Source organism: Oncorhynchus mykiss, chromosome 1 (assembly GCF_013265735.2).
Source record: "Oncorhynchus mykiss isolate Arlee chromosome 1, USDA_OmykA_1.1, whole genome shotgun sequence".
NCBI classification, from domain to species: domain Eukaryota; kingdom Metazoa; phylum Chordata; class Actinopteri; order Salmoniformes; family Salmonidae; genus Oncorhynchus; species Oncorhynchus mykiss.
The window spans coordinates 4,195,427-4,213,629 of NC_048565.1; the positions used below are offsets into that span (position 1 = coordinate 4,195,427).

At 47.6% G+C, this 18,203-nt stretch overlaps 1 protein-coding gene across 2 annotated transcripts in view; it reads right to left on the minus strand.

Annotated features, from left to right (window-relative positions):
* Positions 1 to 18,203, minus strand: part of LOC110524778 (receptor like tyrosine kinase) — a 128,624-nt gene that overhangs the window by 67,021 nt on the left and 43,400 nt on the right. For both annotated transcript variants that reach the window (XM_036982788.1, XM_036982740.1), the window contains exons 2-6: positions 10,464 to 10,585; positions 6,441 to 6,540; positions 3,469 to 3,600; positions 1,783 to 1,845; positions 766 to 904 (exon numbers count right to left, since the gene is read on the minus strand). In XM_036982788.1, coding sequence (XP_036838683.1) covers positions 766 to 904; positions 1,783 to 1,845; positions 3,469 to 3,600; positions 6,441 to 6,540; positions 10,464 to 10,585 — 556 coding nt within the window. The remainder of the gene's footprint in view (positions 1 to 765; positions 905 to 1,782; positions 1,846 to 3,468; positions 3,601 to 6,440; positions 6,541 to 10,463; positions 10,586 to 18,203) is intronic.

Below are 18,203 nucleotides of genomic sequence, written 5' to 3' on the forward strand. Positions count from 1 at the left end.
CCAAGCTTGTAGCGTCATACTCAACAAGACTTGATGCTCTAAATCGCTGCCAAAGGTGCTTCAACAAAGTACTGAGTAAAGGGTCTGAATACTTATGTAAATGTGCTATCAGCTTTTTATCAGCTTTGCGGGGGTATTGTGATGTCATTGCGGGGGTATTGTGATGTCATTATGGGGTATTGTGATGTCATTATGGGGTATTGTGATGTCATTGCGGGGGTATTGTGATGTCATTATGGGGTATTGTGATGTCATTGCGGGGGTATTGTGATGTCATTATGGGGTATTGTGATGTCATTATGGGGTATTGTGATGTCACTTTGGGGTACTGTGATGTCATTATGGGGTATTGTGATGTCATTATGGGGTATTGTGATGTCACTTTGGGGTACTGTGATGTCATTATGGGGTATTGTGATGTCATTATGGGGTATTGTGATGTCATTATGGGGTATTGTGATGTCACTTTGGGGTACTGTGATGTCATTATGGGGTATTGTGATGTCCCTTTGGGGTACTGTGATGTCATTATGGGGTATTGTGATGTCATTATGGGGTATTGTGATGTCATTATGGGGTAGTGTATGTAGACTGATGAGGGAAAAACCTATTTAATCAATTTTAGAATAAGGCTGTAATGTAACAAAACTGTTTATTAATTTTTTATTTAGAAAAGGTTTTTCTCAATGAGATAAAATATACTTTCCAAGAGAGTGTGTGTGTGTGTGTGTGTGTTATATATTAATCCAGCACCCCAGTACTAACCTGTCGTCCAGCTCCACTCTCTTCATGCTGTGTAGATGCATGACAGCCAGAACAATGGCTACCAGGAAGATGACAGCACAGCAGACCCCAACACTGATATAAAACACCCTGGTAGAGGTGGTAGGAATGGACACTCCATCTGGAGGAGAGAGACGATCAGAGGTTAGAGGTTAGAGAGAGAGAGAGAGACAGCACAGCAGACCCCAACACTGATATAGAACACCCTGGTGGATGTGGTAGGAATGGACACTCCATCTGGAGGAGAGAGAGGGATAGAGGTCAGAGGTTAGAGAGAGAGAGAGACAGCACAGCAGACCCCAACACTGATATAGAACAACCTGGTGGATGTGGTAGGAATGGACACTCCATCTGGAGGATAGAGGTCAGAGGTTAGAGAGAGAGAGAGAGACAGCACAGCAGAGCCTGACACTGATATAAAACACCCTGGTGGAAGTGGTAGGAATGGACACTCCATCTGGAGGAGGGAAGACATCACAGACCAAATATAGCAGAGAGCGAGATTAAAGAGGGAGATGTGACAGACATGCAGAAATACCAGAGGCTTTGATCCAGGCTCTGTCTGAAAGAGCTCCCCTCAGGGTACCTGGAAAAGCCTCTCCTAACACCCAGTGTATTTTTGAAAGCTTTCATCTTTGTGTCTGTTAAAAGCCTCTCCTCTAGCTTACCTTTCCAGTCTCCTCTCCACCCCTCTTCACCCTACCAGTCTCCTCTCCACCCTTCCAGTCTCCTCTCCACCCTACCAGTCCCCTCTCCACCCTACCAGTCCCCTCTCCACCCTACCAGTCCCCTCTCCACCCTACCAGTCCCCTCTCCACCCTACCAGTCCCCTCTCCACCCTACCAGTCTCCTCTCCACCCTACCAGTCTCCTCTCCACCCTACCAGTCTCCTCTCCACCCTACCAGTCTCCTCTCCACCCTACCAGTCTCCTCTCCACCCTACCAGTCCCCTCTCCACCCCTCAGTATATGCTGTGGTCCTATGCATAGACATACTTACTCTCTGGCCGCTGAACGGTCTTATTGTTGGAGACGGGAGGGATCTTCAGATCAGGATCTATTCCTGTTAAGAGAGGAGAAGAAGAGTCAGACAGGAAACTCTTGGAAATGCTGTCATTGTAGATACTATCAGTAAACAGGATGGAGAAGTAACAGGAGTCAGCGAGATCTGTGTCCACAAGGCACCAGCCATGAAGCAGCAACTCACCAACGCTTCAGACAAACTGAACATGTCTCAATCCCACTTTATGGGGCCAAGATGTGATACAACTAGGACAGGGTACTACTTTGGGGATGTATTTTATGAGAAACTAGGTTAGTACAACCCAAGCCAGCTGCTTAACAGCACTAGACAGACAGACACACAGAGAGAGAGAGCGACACAGAGAGAGAGAGAGACACAGAGAGAGAGCGAGAGACACAGAGAGAGAGAGAGACACAGAGAGAGAGCGAGAGACACAGAGAGAGAGCGAGAGACACAGAGAGAGAGCGAGAGACAGAGAGAGAGCGAGACACACAGAGAGAGAGCGAGACACAGAGAGAGCGAGACAGAGAGCGAGACACAGAGAGAGCGAGACACAGAGAGAGCGAGAGAGAGACAGAGACAGACAGACAGAGACAGACAGAGACAGACAGAGACAGACAGAGACAGACAGAGACAGACAGAGACAGACAGACAGACACAGACAGAGAGACAGAGAGACAGACAGAGAGACACACCAAGAGAGAGACAGACACACCGAGAGAGAGACAAACAGACAGACAGACACACCGAGAGAGAGACAGACACACCGAGAGAGAGAGACACACCGAGAGAGAGAGACACACCGAGAGAGAGAGACACACCGAGAGAGAGAGACACACCGAGAGAGAGAGACACACCGAGAGAGAGAGAGACACACACCGAGAGAGAGAGAGACACACACCGAGAGAGAGACAGACACACCGAGAGAGAGACAGACACACCGAGAGAGAGAGACACACCGAGAGAGAGAGACACACCGAGAGAGAGAGACACACCGAGAGAGAGAGACACACCGAGAGAGAGAGACACACCGAGAGAGAGAGACACACCGAGAGAGAGAGAGACACACCGAGAGAGAGAGAGACACACACCGAGAGAGAGAGAGACACACACCGAGAGAGAGAGAGAGACACACACCGAGAGAGAGAGAGAGAGAGAGAGAGAGAGAGAGAGAAAGACAGACAGAGAGAGAGACACACAGAGAGAGAGAGAAAGACAGATACACAGACAGAGAGAAAGACAGACACACAGAGAGAGAGAGAGAGAGAGACAGAGATACACAGACACTAATCTCCTTGCCATCTCTTATTTGACTCGTGCTTAAAATAAGCAGAGTTTACATTAATTGGCCATTTCCTCCGAGTGAGCATATGACCAGCGGGCAGCGGGCCAGAGGAGTCAGCTTGTGTGTAATTACCTAGGAGTAGGACTGAAAATAGCAGCAGCAGAACTGCAGACAAACAGTTTCATTGCCCTCAGTATAACCCTTCCATTAACTCAGCACTATCGCCTGAGGGAGAGAACCATGGGATCACACAATTGATTACCATTCAGAATGCAGTTTTCCCTTCCCCACACACACCTCATTAAAGAGCGAGGACACGTATGACAGTAGACACAGGGACAGAAAAGATACTTCACTCTAAATACAGCAAGTCTTACGTATGTGACATATTTTCCTCCTCTTGAAGTTGAGCACTGTGAAGTTGTTGGAATGGACGGTGAGGTTGAGTTGTACCGTCAGGACCACTTCCCCATCCACCTTTCCTGAGCAGAACAGGTCCACTCTGAACACTACAACACACAGAGAGACAGAGACAGCGAGAGAGAGAGACAGAGAGAGAGAGAGAGACAGTGAGAGACAGAGACAGTGAGAGACAGCGAGAGAGAGAGAGATCGTGAGAGAGACAGCGAGAGATAGAGAGACAGCGAGAGACAGAGAGACAGCGACAGAGAGAGACAGAGAGAGAGAGACAGTGAGAGACAGCGAGAGAGAGAGAGATCGTGAGAGAGACAGCGAGAGATAGAGAGACAGCGAGAGACAGAGAGACAGCGAGATAGTGAGAGAGATGTCTTTATTGTTTTGAAACTTCTGTATGTGTAATGTTTACTGTTAATTTTTATTGTTTATTTCACTTTTGTATATTATCTACCTCACTTGCTTTGGCAATGTTAACACATTTTTATCACGACAATAAAGCCCTTGAATTGAATTGAGAGACAGAATTCATCTGATGGAAAACAGACTGAACCATTCAACTCTGTTTTAAAGTCACCATTGGCCTCATGGTGAAATCCCCCAGCGGTTTCCTTCCTCTCCGGCAACTGAGTTAGGAAGGACGACTGTATCTTTGTAATGACTGGGTGTATTTAATAACGTTGCCTATCGACCAATAGGTGCCCTTCTTTGCAAGACATTGGAAAACCTCCCTGGTCTTTATGGTTGAATCTGTATTTGAAATTCCGCTGCTCAACTGAGGGACCTTACAGATAATTGTATGTGTGGGGTACAGAGATGAGGGACCTTACAGATAATTGTATGTGTGGGGTACAGAGATGAGGGACCTTACAGATAATTGTATGTGTGGGGTACAGAGATGAGGGACCTTACAGATAATTGTATGTGTGGGGTACAGAGATGAGGGACCTTACAGATAATTGTATGTGTGGGGTACAGAGATGAGGGACCTTACAGATAATTGTATGTGTGGGGTACAGAGATGAGGGACCTTACAGATAATTGTATGTGTGGGGTACAGAGATGAGGGACCTTACAGATAATTGTATGTGTGGGGTACAGAGATGAGGGACCTTACAGATAATTGTATGTGTGGGGTACAGAGATGAGGGACCTTACAGATAATTGTATGTGTGGGGTACAGAGATGAGGGACCTTACAGATAATTGTATGTGTGGGGTACAGAGATGAGGGACCTTACAGATAATTGTATGTGTGGGGTACAGAGATGAGGGACCTTACAGATAATTGTATGTGTGGGGAACAGAGATGAGGGACCTTACAGATAATTGTATGTGTGGGGTAGAGAGATGAGGGACCTTACAGATAATTGTATGTGTGGGGTACAGAGATGAGGGACCTTACAGATAATTGTATGTGTGGGGTACAGAGATGAGGGACCTTACAGATAATTGTATGTGTGGGGTACAGAGATGAGGGACCTTACAGATAATTGTATGTGTGGGGAACAGAGATGAGGGACCTTACAGATAATTGTATGTGTGGGGAACAGAGATGGGGGACCTTACAGATAATTGTATGTGTGGGGAACAGAGATGAGGGACCTTACAGATAATTGTATGTGTGGGGTACAGAGATGAGGGACCTTACAGATAATTGTATGTGTGGGATACAGAGATGAGGGACCTTACAGATAATTGTATGTGTGGGGTAGAGAGATGAGGGACCTTACAGATACTTGTATGTGTGGGGTACAGAGATGAGGGACCTTACAGATAATTGTATGTGTGGGGTACAGAGATGAGGGACCTTACAGATAATTGTATGTGTGGGGTAGAGAGATGAGGGACCTTACAGATACTTGTATGTGTGGGGTACAGAGATGAGGGACCTTACAGATAATTGTATGTGTGGGGTACAGAGATGAGGGACCTTACAGATAATTGTATGTGTGTGGTACAGAGATGAGGGACCTTACAGATAATTGTATGTGTGGGGTAGAGAGATGAGGGACCTTACAGATACTTGTATGTGTGGGGTACAGAGATGAGGGACCTTACAGATAATTGTATGTGTGGGGTACAGAGATGAGGGACCTTACAGATAATTGTATGTGCGGGGTAGAGAGATGAGGGACCTTACAGATAATTGTAGGTGTGGGGTAGAGAGATGAGGGACCTTACAGATAATTGTATGTGTGGGGAACAGAGATGAGGGACCTTACAGATAATTGTATGTGCGGGGTAGAGAGATAAGGGACCTTACAGATAATTGTAGGTGCGGGGTACAGAGATGAGGGACCTTACAGATAATTGTATGTGTGGGGAACAGAGATGAGGGACCTTACAGATAATTGTATGTGTGGGGTACAGAGATGAGGGACCTTACAGATAATTGTATGTGTGGGGCACAGAGATGAGGGACCTTACCGATAATTGTATGTGTGGGGTACAGAGATGAGGGACCTTACAGATAATTGTGGGGTACAGAGATGAGGTAGTCATTCAAAAATAATGTTGAACACTATTATTGAACACAGAGTGAGGGACCTTACAGATAATTGTATGTGTGAGGTACAGAGATGAGGGACCTTACAGATAATTGTATGTGTGGGGTACAGAGATGAGGTAGTCGTTGAAAATCATGTTAAACACCATTATTGAACACAGAGTGAGTCCACGCAACTTATTATGTGACTCGTTAAGCACATTTTTACTCCTGAACTTATTTAGGCTTGACATAACAAAGGGGTTGAATACTTAATGACTCAAAACATTTCAACTTTATAAACATTTCAAAAAACATAATTCCACTGTGACATTATGTGGTTTTGAGTGGTAATTTCACCCATAGTTAAAGTCAGGCTGTAACACAACACGAAAATAGACCAGGGGTGTGAATACTTTCTGAAGGAAGTGCTGATTGGTTGACAGACCTGAGGCTGTGCGAGGCACCTCCCCCTGGGTAGAGATGTTGCTCTGTGGTTGGTTCATAGCTGCAGGGTTGTCCACATGGAAACCCATCTGGTAATCAACCTGCAGGAGAGGAGAGGACGATCAGAGTGTGTGTGTGTGGGGGGCCTATTGACTGGCGTCCCGCGAGACGGCAGGGCAGCGAGACGGCAGAGCAGGGAGATGGCAGAGCAGGGAGATGGCAGGGCAGAGAGACGGCAGGGCAGCGAGACGGCAGGGCAGAGAAACGGCAGGGCAGCGAGACGGCAGGACAGAGAGACGGCAGGGCAGCGAGACAGCAGGGCAGAGAGACAGCAGGGCAGCGAGACAGCAGGGCAGAGAGACGGCAGGACAGAGAGACGGCAGGACAGAGAGACGGCAGGACAGAGAGACGGCAGGGCAGCGAGACGGCAGGGCAGAGAGACGGCAGGGCAGCGAGACGGCAGGGCAGCGAGACGGCAGGACAGAGAGACGGCAGGACAGAGAGACGGCAGGGCAGAGAGACGGCAGGGCAGCGAGACGGCAGGGCAGAGAGACGGCAGGGCAGAGAGACGGCAGGGCAGAGAGACGGCAGGACAGAGAGACGGCAGGGCAGAGAGACAGCAGGGCAGCGAGACAGCAGGGCAGAGAGACGGCAGGGCAGAGAGACGGCAGGGCAGAGAGACGGCAGGACAGAGAGACGGCAGGGCAGCGAGACGGCAGGGCAGAGAGACGGCAGGGCAGAGAGACGGCAGGGCAGAGAGACGGCAGGGCAGAGAGACGGCAGGACAGAGAGACGGCAGGACAGAGAGACGGCAGGGCAGAGAGACGGCAGGGCAGAGAGACGGCAGGGCAGAGAGACGGCAGGGCAGAGAGACGGCAGGGCAGAGAGACGGCAGGGCAGAGAGACGGCAGGACAGAGAGACGGCAGGACAGAGAGACGGCAGGGCAGAGAGACGGCAGGGCAGAGAGACGGCAGGGCAGAGAGACAGCAGGGCAGCGAGACAGCAGGGCAGCGAGACAGCAGGGCAGAGAGACAGCAGGGCAGCGAGACGGCAGGGCAGCGAGACAGCAGGGCAGCGAGACAGCAGGGCAGCGAGACAGCAGGGCAGCGAGACAGCAGGGCAGCGAGACAGCAGGGCAGAGAGACAGCAGGGCAGAGAGACAGCAGGGCAGAGAGACAGCAGGGCAGAGAGACAGCAGGGCAGAGAGACAGCAGGGCAGCGAGACAGCAGGGCAGCGAGACAGCAGGGCAGAGAGACGGCAGGGCAGAGAGACGGCAGGGCAGAGAGACGGCAGGACAGAGAGACGGCAGGGCAGAGAGACAGCAGGGCAGCGAGACAGCAGGGCAGAGACGGCAGGGCAGAGAGACGGCAGGACAGAGAGACAGCAGGGCAGCGAGACAGCAGGGCAGAGAGACAGCAGGGCAGCGAGACAGCAGGGCAGAGAGACAGAAGGGCAGAGAGACGGCAGGACAGAGAGACGGCAGGGCAGAGACACGGCAGGGCAGAGAGACAGCAGGGCAGCGAGACAGCAGGGCAGCGAGACAGCAGGGCAGCGAGACAGCAGGGCAGAGAGACAGCAGGGCAGAGAGACAGCAGGGCAGCGAGACAGCAGGGCAGCGAGACAGCAGGGCAGCGAGACAGCAGGGCAGAGAGACGGCAGGGCAGCGAGACGGCAGGGCAGAGAGACGGCAGGGCAGAGAGACGGCAGGGCAGAGAGACGGCAGGGCAGAGAGACGGCAGGGCAGAGAGACGGCAGGGCAGCGAGACAGCAGGGCAGAGAGACAGCAGGGCAGAGAGACAGCAGGGCAGAGAGACAGCAGGGCAGAGAGACAGCAGGGCAGAGAGACAGCAGGGCAGAGAGACAGCAGGGCAGAGAGACAGCAGGGCAGAGAGACAGCAGGGCAGAGAGACAGCAGGGCAGAGAGACAGCAGGGCAGAGAGACAGCAGGGCAGAGAGACAGCAGGGCAGAGAGACAGCAGGGCAGAGAGACAGCAGGGCTGGTTGGGTTGTGTTTTGGCGGACGCACGGCTCTCGACCGTCGCCTCTCCCGAGTCTGTATGGGAGTATGGGAGATGCAGCGATGAGACAAGACTAACTACCAATTGGATATGACGAATTGGATATATATATTTTTTTAACTATCTGATGTGCTAGATGCCTTGCTCATAAAAAATATATTTTTTAAATCCACTGATATGCTTCATTCATTTTTACTGTAGCTCTCTGCCCCCTTGACTGATGAATCACCCATATTTCTAACCTGCTGATTATATCTGGTACTATCCCCAAGGTTTGGCAGGCGTACCACGTCTAGACCTTTGTGACCTGAATCATTATCCGCCCATTTCTAAACCTTCTTGCTAAAATATTAGAATCTTTGAACTCTATTCTAAAATGTACATAGTTATAAATGATGTCGACTGTACGGATAAAAGGCAACATTGTGCTTCCCTCACTGCTAATTCAGAGGCTTTCCATACCGTTGATCACTCACTGCTAATTCAGAGGCTTTCCATACCGTTGATCACTCACTGTTAATTCAGAGGCTTTCCATACCGTTGATCACTCACTGCTAATTCAGAGGCTTTCCATACCGTTGATCCCTCACTGCTAATTCAGAGGCTTTCCATACCGTTGATCACTCACTGTTAATTCAGAGGCTTTCCATACCGTCGATCACTCACTGCTAATTCAGAGGCTTTCCATACCGTTGATCACTCACTGCTAATTCAGAGGCTTTCCTCAATTGGCCAAGACCAGGCTGCATGTCACTGGTTTAAACACGACCTCACAGATAGAACTCAATGTGCATAATATTTAACCTACACTTGTATTCTGATACTGTCGTGGATGATATCGCCCCCACAGGTAGCTCTCTGAACTACAGTCTGCCTTTGTATTACAGAAAAACGTTGACCGGAAATGAGTACTGAATGCCGGTAAAACTAAGTACATGTTTTCTCTAGAGCACATAAAAAAATAACGTTGATGATTTCAGCATTCGTACTTTGGACGGTGCCCATATTGATCGTGTCTCTGCTTACAAATATATGGGCCTCTGGCTATATAAAAAAAACTGTCTTTTAAAAAGCATAGTGAAGAGTTAGTTAAGAAGCAGAGAATAAAAATGGCCGTCTTCTATAGAAACAGGTCCTGCCTCTCGCTACATAGTAGAAAGCAGCTGGTTGGTCCTCTGTGATGTCATCCCCACGTTCTCTATCAGACAGCTGGTTGGTCCTCTGTGATGTCATCACCACATTCTCTATCAGACAGCTGGTTGGTCCTCTGTGATGTCATCCCCACATTCTCTATCAGACAGCTGGTTGGTCCTCTGTGATGTCATCACAACATTCTCTATCAGACAGCTGGTTGGTCCTCTGTGATGTCATCATCACATTCTCTATCAGACAGCTGGTTGGTCCTCTGTGATGTCATCACCACATTCTCTATCAGACAGCTGGTTGGTCCTCTGTGATGTCATCCCCACATTCTCTATCAGACAGCTGGTTGGTCCTCTGTGATGTCATCACCACATTCTCTATCAGACAGTTGGTTGGTCCTCTGTGATGTCATCCCCACATTCTCTATCAGACAGCTGGTTGGTCCTCTGTGATGTCATCCCCACATTCTCTATCAGACAGCTGGTTGGTCCTCTGTGATGTCATCACAACATTCTCTATCAGACAGCTGGTTGGTCCTCTGTGATGTCATCATCACATTCTCTATCAGACAGCTGGTTGGTCCTCTGTGATGTCATCACCACATTCTCTATCAGACAGCTGGTTGGTCCTCTGTGATGTCATCCCCACATTCTCTATCAGACAGCTGGTTGGTCCTCTGTGATGTCATCACCACATTCTCTATCAGACAGCTGGTTGGTCCTCTGTGATGTCATCACCACATTCTCTATCAGACAGCTGGTTGGTCCTCTGTGATGTCATCACCACATTCTTTATCAGACAGCTGGTTGGTCCTCTGTGGTGTGTGTGTGTGTGAGTGTGTGTGTGAGTGTGTGTGTGTACCTTATCCTTGGAGCGCCAGGTGAAGTGCAGGCTGTTGGTCTCGCTGGGTACAGGCAGGATGAAGGAGAGAGCATAGTGGTTTACCACGTCATCCCTCACGTAGTACAGCTCTGCATCTAGACCTGCAACACACACACACACACACACACCTAGTCTCTCACACACCTGTTCAAAATCACATCCTTATTGGTCACATACACATGGTTAGCAGATGTTAATGCGAGTGTAGTGAAATGCTTGTGTTTCTAGTTCCGACAGTGCAGTAATATCTAACAAGTAATTTAACAATTCCCCAACAACTACCTAATACACACAAATCTAAAAAGGGGTGAATGAGAATATGTACTTATAAATATATGGAAACTATAGAACAGGGTTGTCACAATAACATAGTTACCAACCAAAACATCCTCAATGAAATGAGAGAAAGTGAGTCATAACACACTACGGTATGTTCCTCAGCTCTGAACCCAGCATACACTCACAAAGAGCCCTGCCTGCAATATGCCTACAGTTGATGACTTATCCAGAGACCGAACGACGAGCAGACAATAGAAGCTCAAAATTGGGGAATCTCCATAGAAAGTGTATTTTAGTCCATAAAATTAGGCCTAATCTGTGTCCGGTAAACTGGCATTTAGGTCCAACACCACATCAAATATAGAATAACATTCCATTCTAGGTCTCCTTCCCATCGCTGGCTTGCAAACTAACAGCTGTTAGAAGTCGGGGAGCTCTTTTAAGGCACAAATCAAAAACACATCAAAAACACTCAAGTGAGGCAACCCTTGAAATATGACAGCAATTTCCTATCCAGGAGAAATTTGGGTTAGTGAAGGCTTACGTGGGAAATTGAGGAATGCTTTCCATAAAATACACAGATCCTGAGGAATCTATCTCTATTAAATATATATATATATAAATATATATTATATATTATATGATATTTAAATAATAAATGAATAGGGGTTAGCTTCTATAACTAATGAAGTATTACTCCTCAGTTTCATTGCAGGGGTTAGCAGTTTGGAGATGGGATGGAGATGTCTACCACTAGTAGACTGAACACAGTCTTGTAGAGACAGTCTACCAGTAGACTGTAGTTCTGACGGCAGCATGGACTCCCCTTGACTATAATCGTGCTGTATTAAACTCAGGAGGACATGTTGTCAGACACGGATCTCCTCTGTTACATCGTCATTAGAACACGTACAAAGTTCTAGAACAAAAAGTATCCCCAGACGTCCATGTTGCCTGTCTGTGTACAGCTCTTCCCAAACACAGCCTGGGTTGTCACAGATACCACTGTTGGCACTAGCAACAAGGCACAAAGGATGGAGGGCAAAAAAAGTAAAAATTATCAAGACATTTTTAAAACATGTATTTCGAAAGCAAAACCATAAAGGAAAGTTATGAAAGTTGCCAATCGCAATATAAAAGTCAAGAGAAGAAAAAGCCTAGGAGGAGAGTGGACTAGAAACGATTCGGTTGACCGTTTTGTGTGTGGATTAATTGTCGGAGTAGAGGACCTTGTGCATTTCAGGTAAAATAACAACTCAATGTTTATATCCCAGGACAAATTAGCTAGCAAGTGCAAGCTAGCTAGCTAAATTGCCATAAAGGTTTAATGATTTTCGACCTGTCTCCCAAATTAATGTAATTGGTTCAGAGTTTGTTTTGATATTTTAACCTGCGTGTCGTGTTCACGTTTGGTGTGGGGGGGAACAAAATAAATGTATGTACAATGGCGCACACGCGCGGCCGGTTCAGGTTCCGTGTTACCGCCACTGACCGCGTTCGTCTTTCAGTCACCCACATGAGTATAACCAATTAGGAGATGGCACGTGGGTACCTGCTTCTATAAACCAATGAGGAGATGGCACGTGGGTACCTGCTTCTATAAACCAATGAGGAGATGGGAGAGGCAGGACTTGCAGCGCGATCTGAACCGACTTCTATTTTAGCCCTTGGCAACGCAGACGCTCGTTGGCGCGCGCGAGCAGTGTGGGTGCAATAATTGAATAATATAGATTTCTAAATTGATTTTGCGACACAAGCAGTGTGTTCAGCCTGTAACACTACTAGGGCTGTCGCCAACGCCAAAAAATCTTGGACGACCAAAAGCAGTCTGTTCTTCCAAACAATCGATTGGACAACATTTTTTAAAAGATCAAGATAACCATTAGTTAAAAAAGAAAATGACTGAACCCTCCTCCTCCCGCTCCGACTGGCATCCTACCATTACTCACATGAAATGGCAGGTAATAGGCTTTAAGTGGAATGCCAATTTTATCTTACCATTTCTACTGATCTGCGTGTCAGTTGTGGTTTTCAGACACACATTTCTGTGAAACAGTTTCAGTTTCATCTCAAAAAAACTATTTTTGTGGAATGCAGTGATTGGTTTTTGCCACATATAAAATGGGACCTAGTGTCATCCCAAGCAATTTGACTCCTGTTTGCCAAAAAAAGCACCTGGAAGCATTTGGATGATCATCAAGACTCTGGGAAGAATGTTCTTTGGACGTCATGGGTCAGGAATGCACCAGCGTGAACATTTCACTCGCATTTGTGAATTTATTTAAAAAAAAAGAGTCAAGTATGATCACATGTATAGTAAAATAACTTCTGCAGTGGTGGATTGCTGACGTTTTGTTTCATAGCTGGTAAATAAATAAAACAAATCTAAAAGTCAAAGAACTATGAATCCTAGAACGTATCCCACCTCGCACTGCAACACTGCCTGGCTGGGCCGCGCGCACATGAAGAGCTCAGTGAAACATTCATTTTTAGAAGTGCTGCAACACTGGCATAAAAAGTTGGTCTAATTTACTTGAAATCAAAAGTCTACTGAAGTGAAACTTTGTACTTGTGTTTCTTGAATATTTACATAGTTTGAATATTTACATCGTTTGAATATTTACATCGTTTGAATATTTACATCGTTTGAATATTTACATAGTTGAATATTTACATAGTTGAATATTTACATAGTTTTTCAATGTTTGCGTTTGAACTGCTCGGGAGAACTCCGCTACCTTGTTACCATGGTAACCTCCCCCCTTTTAAAAGGGGCAGGTGAAAATGTTGGTCTCTCATCTGTGCCATTTTGGTTAAAAGACACTGAAATAAAATTAAATATAACACTTCTTAATAGGAATAAATTTATTGTTTTAGAAACATTACAAAGCAAATGTACAAAATATTTAATTTTAGGCCCTGTTCACACCGGAGTCAATACCCTGGCAGCGATTACAGCTGAGGGTCTTTCTGGGTGAGTCTAAGAGTGATTACAGCTGAGAGTCTTTCTGGGTGAGTCTCTAAGAGCGATTACAGCTGAGAGTCTTTCTGGGTGAGTCTCTAAGAGCGATTACAGCTGAGAGTCTTTCTGGGTGAGTCTAAGAGCGATTACAGCTGAGAGTCTTTCTGGGTGAGTCTAAGAGCGATTACAGCTGAGAGTCTTTCTGGGTGAGTCTCTAAGAGCGATTACAGCTGAGAGTCTTTCTGGGTGAGTCTAAGAGCGATTACAGCTGAGAGTCTTTCTGGGTGAGTCTCTGAGCGATTACAGCTGAGAGTCTTTCTGGGTGAGTCTCTAAGAGCGATTACAGCTGAGAGTCTTTCTGGGTGAGTCTCTAAGAGCGATTACAGCTGAGAGTCTTTCTGGGTGAGTCTCTAAGAGCGATTACAGCTGAGAGTCTTTCTGGGTGAGTCTCTAAGAGCGGTTACAGCTGAGAGTCTTTCTGGGTGAGTCTCTAAGAGCGATTACAGCTGAGAGTCTTTCTGGGTGAGTCTCTAAGAGCGATTACAGCTGAGAGTCTTTCTGGGTGAGTCTCTAAGAGCGGTTACAGCTGAGAGTCTTTCTGGGTGAGTCTCTAAGAGCGATTACAGCTGAGAGTCTTTCTGGGTGAGTCTCAGAGCTTTCCACATATGGATTGTAAAACATTTGCAGATTCTTGGATTGTGTACGTGTGACATTCAGAGGGTGAATGGGCAAGACAAGATATTTAAGTGCCTTTGAACGGGGTATGGTAGTTGGTGCCAGGCGCACCGGTTTGAGACAAGAACTGCAATGCTGCTATTTTTTTTAAATTTCAACAGTTTCCTGTGTGTATCAAGAATTGTCCACCACCCAAAGGACATCCAGGTAACTTGACACAACTGTAGGAAGCATTGGAGGAGGAGGAGGAGGGGGAGGAAGAGGGGGGGAGAGAGATGGGGATGAAGATGGGAGGGGGGGAGAGAGGGGGAGGAAGATGGGAGGGGGGGAGAGAGGGGGAGGAAGATGGGAGGGGGGGAGAGAGGGGGAGGAAGATGGGAGGGGGGGGGGGGAGAGAGGGGGAAGGGGGGGGGGGGGTTGTCTTTACGATGCTTAAGTTCACAACCCTATCATGGTTCAACTGCTCTCACTGTTCAGACCAGGAGGCAGAGTCTACTTCCCAAATGGCTCCCTATTCCCTACATAGTGCACTACTTTAGACCAGAGCCCTATTTCCTATATAGTGCACTACTTTAGACCAGAGTCTTATTCCCTATATAGTGCACTACTTTAGACCAGAGCCCTATTCCCTATATAGTACACTACTTTAGACCAGAGCCCTATTCCCTATATAGTGCTCTACTTTAGACCAGAGCCCTATTCCCTATATAGTGCACTACTTTAGACCAGAGCCCTATTCCCTATATAGTGCACTACTATAGACCAGAACCCTATTCCCTATATAGTGCACTAATTTAGACCAGAGCCCTAGTCCCTATATAGTGCACTACTTTAGACCAGAGCCCTATTCCCTATATAGTGCACTACTTTAGACCAGAGCCCTATTCCCTATATAGTGCACTACTATAGACCAGAGCCCTAGTCCCTATATAGTGCACTACTTTAGACCAGAGCCCTATTCCCTATATAGTGCACTACTTTAGACCAGAGCCCTATTCCCTATATAGTGCACTACTTTAGACCAGAGCCCTATTCCCTATATAGTGCACTACTATAGACCAGAGCCCTAGTCCCTATATAGTGCACTACTATAGACCAGAGCCCTATTCTCTATATAGTGCACTAATTTAGACCAGAGCCCCATCAGGAAAATAGCAGTGATGGGGAAGAGATCTATACAGTTAAATATCAGATATCAGGGCTGTTGAAGGGTAAAGGGGCAGGTTGAAGGGTAAAGGGGCAGGTTGAAGGGTAAAGGGGCAGGTTGAAGGGTGAAGGGGATGTAGCAGGTTGAAGGGTAAAGGGGCTGTAGCAGGTTGAAGGGTAAAGGGACTGTAGCAGGGTGAAGGGTAAAGGGGCTGTAGCAGGGTGAAGGGTAAAGGGGCTGTAGCAGGTTGAAGGGTAAAGGGGCTGTAGCACGTTGAAGGGTAAAGGGGCTGTAGCAGGTTGAAGGGTAAAGGGGCTGTAGCAGGTTGAAGGGTAAAGGGGCTGTAGCAGGGTGAAGGGTAAAGGGGCTGTATCAGGGTGAAGGGTAAAGGGGCTGTAGCAGGTTGAAGGGTAAAGGGGCTGTAGCAGGTTGAAGGGTAAAGGGGCTGTAGCAGGTTGAAGGGTAAAGGGGCTGTGGCAGGTTGAAGGGTAAAGGGGCTGTAGCAGGTTGAAGGGTAAAGGGGCTGTAGCAGGGTGAAGGGTAAAGGGGCTGTTGAAGGGTAAAGGGGCTGTAGCAGGTTGAAGGGTAAAAGGGCTGTAGCAGGGTAAAGGGTAAAGGGGCTGTAGCAGGTTGAAGGGTAAAGGGGCTGTAGCAGGTTGAAGGGTAAAGGGGCTGTAGCAGGGTGAAGGGTAAAGGGGCTGTATCAGGGTGAAGGGTAAAGGGGCTGTAGCAGGTTGAAGGGTAAAGGGGCTGTAGCAGGTTGAAGGGTAAAGGGGCTGTAGCAGGTTGAAGGGTAAAGGGGCTGTACCAGGTTGAAGGGTAAAGGGGCTGTAGCAGGTTGAAGGGTAAAGGGGCTGTAGCAGGTTGAAGGGTAAAGGGGCTGTAGCAGGTTGAAGGGTAAAGGGGCTGTAGCAGGGTGAAGGGTAAAGGGGCTGTTGAAGGGTAAAGGGGCTGTAGCAGGGTGAAGGGTAAAGGGGCTATAGCAGGTTGAAGGGTAAAGGGGCTGTAGCAGGTTGAAGGGTAAAGGGGCTGTAACAGGGTGAAGGGTAAAGGGGCTGTAGCAGGGTGAAGGGTAAAGGGGCTGTAGCAGGTTGAAGGGTAAAGGGGCTGTAGCAGGTTGAGGGGTAAAGGGGCTGTAGCAGGTTGAGGGGTAAAGGGGCTGTAGCAGGTTGAAGGGTAAAGGGGCTGTAGCAGGTTGAAGGGTAAAGGGACTGTAGCAGGGTGAAGGGTAAAGGGGCTGTAGCAGGGTGAAGGGTAAAGGGGCTGTAGCAGGTTGAAGGGTAAAGGGGCTGTAGCACGTTGAAGGGTAAAGGGGCTGTAGCAGGTTGAAGGGTAAAGGGGCTGTAGCAGGTTGAAGGGTGAAGGGGCTGTAGCAGGTTGAAGGGTAAAGGGGCTGTAGCAGGTTGAAGGGTAAAGGGGCTGTAGCAGGGTGAAGGGTAAAGGGGCTGTAGCAGGTTGAAGGGTGAAGGGGCTGTAGCAGGGTAAAGGGTAAAGGGGCTGTAGCAGGTTGAAGGGTAAAGGGGCTGTAGCAGGGTGAAGGGTAAAGGGGCTGTAGCAGGTTGAAGGGTAAAGGGGCTGTAGCAGGTTGAAGGGTAAAGGGGCTGTAGCAGGGTGAAGGGTAAAGGGGCTGTAGCAGGGTGAAGGGTAAAGGGCCTGTAGCAGGGTGAAGGGTAAAGGGTAAAGCAGTGCGTGACAGAGAGAGGTGGAATCTGATCAATGTAGAGCTGTTGGAGACAAACATTACTCTCCCATTATTATCCCATTACCAGGGACTTGTTTTCCCTATGGAACCCTATGCCCTATATAGTGCACTACTTTAGACCAGAGCCCTATGGAACACTATGCCCTATATAGTGCACTACTTTAGACCAGAGCCCTATGGAACACTATTCCCTGTATAGTGTACTACTTTAGACCAGAGCCCTATGGAACACTATGCCCTGTATAGTGTACTACTTTAGACCAGAGCCCTATGGAACACTATGCCCTGTATAGTGTACTACTTTAGACCAGAGCCCTATGGAACACTATTCCCTGCATAGTGTACTACTTTAGACCAGAGCCCTATGGAACACTATGCCCTATATAGTGCACTACTTTAGACCAGAGCCCTATGGAACACTATGCCCTATATAGTGCACTACTTTAGACCAGAGCCTTTTTTTGCCTTTACCTCCCTCATCTCACCTCATTTGCTCACATCATATATAGACTTGTTTATACTGTATTATTGACTGTATGTTTGTTTTACTCCATGTGTAACTCTGTGTCGTTGTGTGTCGAACTGCTTTGCTTTATCTTGGCCAGGTCGCAATTGTAAATGAGAACTTGTTCTCAACTGGCCTACCTGGTTAAATAAAGGTGTTCTCAACTAGCCTACCTGGTTAAATAAAGGTGTTCTCAACTGGCCTACCTGGTTAAATAAAGGTGTTCTCAACTTGCCTACCTGGTTAAATAAAGGTGTTCTCAACTGGCCTACCTGGTTAAATAAAGGTGTTCTCAACTGGCCTACCTGGTTAAATAAAAAAATCAACCCTCAGATAGGACCTGATGAACTCGTCCACAACACTCTGTTTTGGACCATACGGACTTTATGTCGAAAATGAACCTGCACTTTCTAGTCACGTTTAGACTGGAATTAATGACTGACTAATAT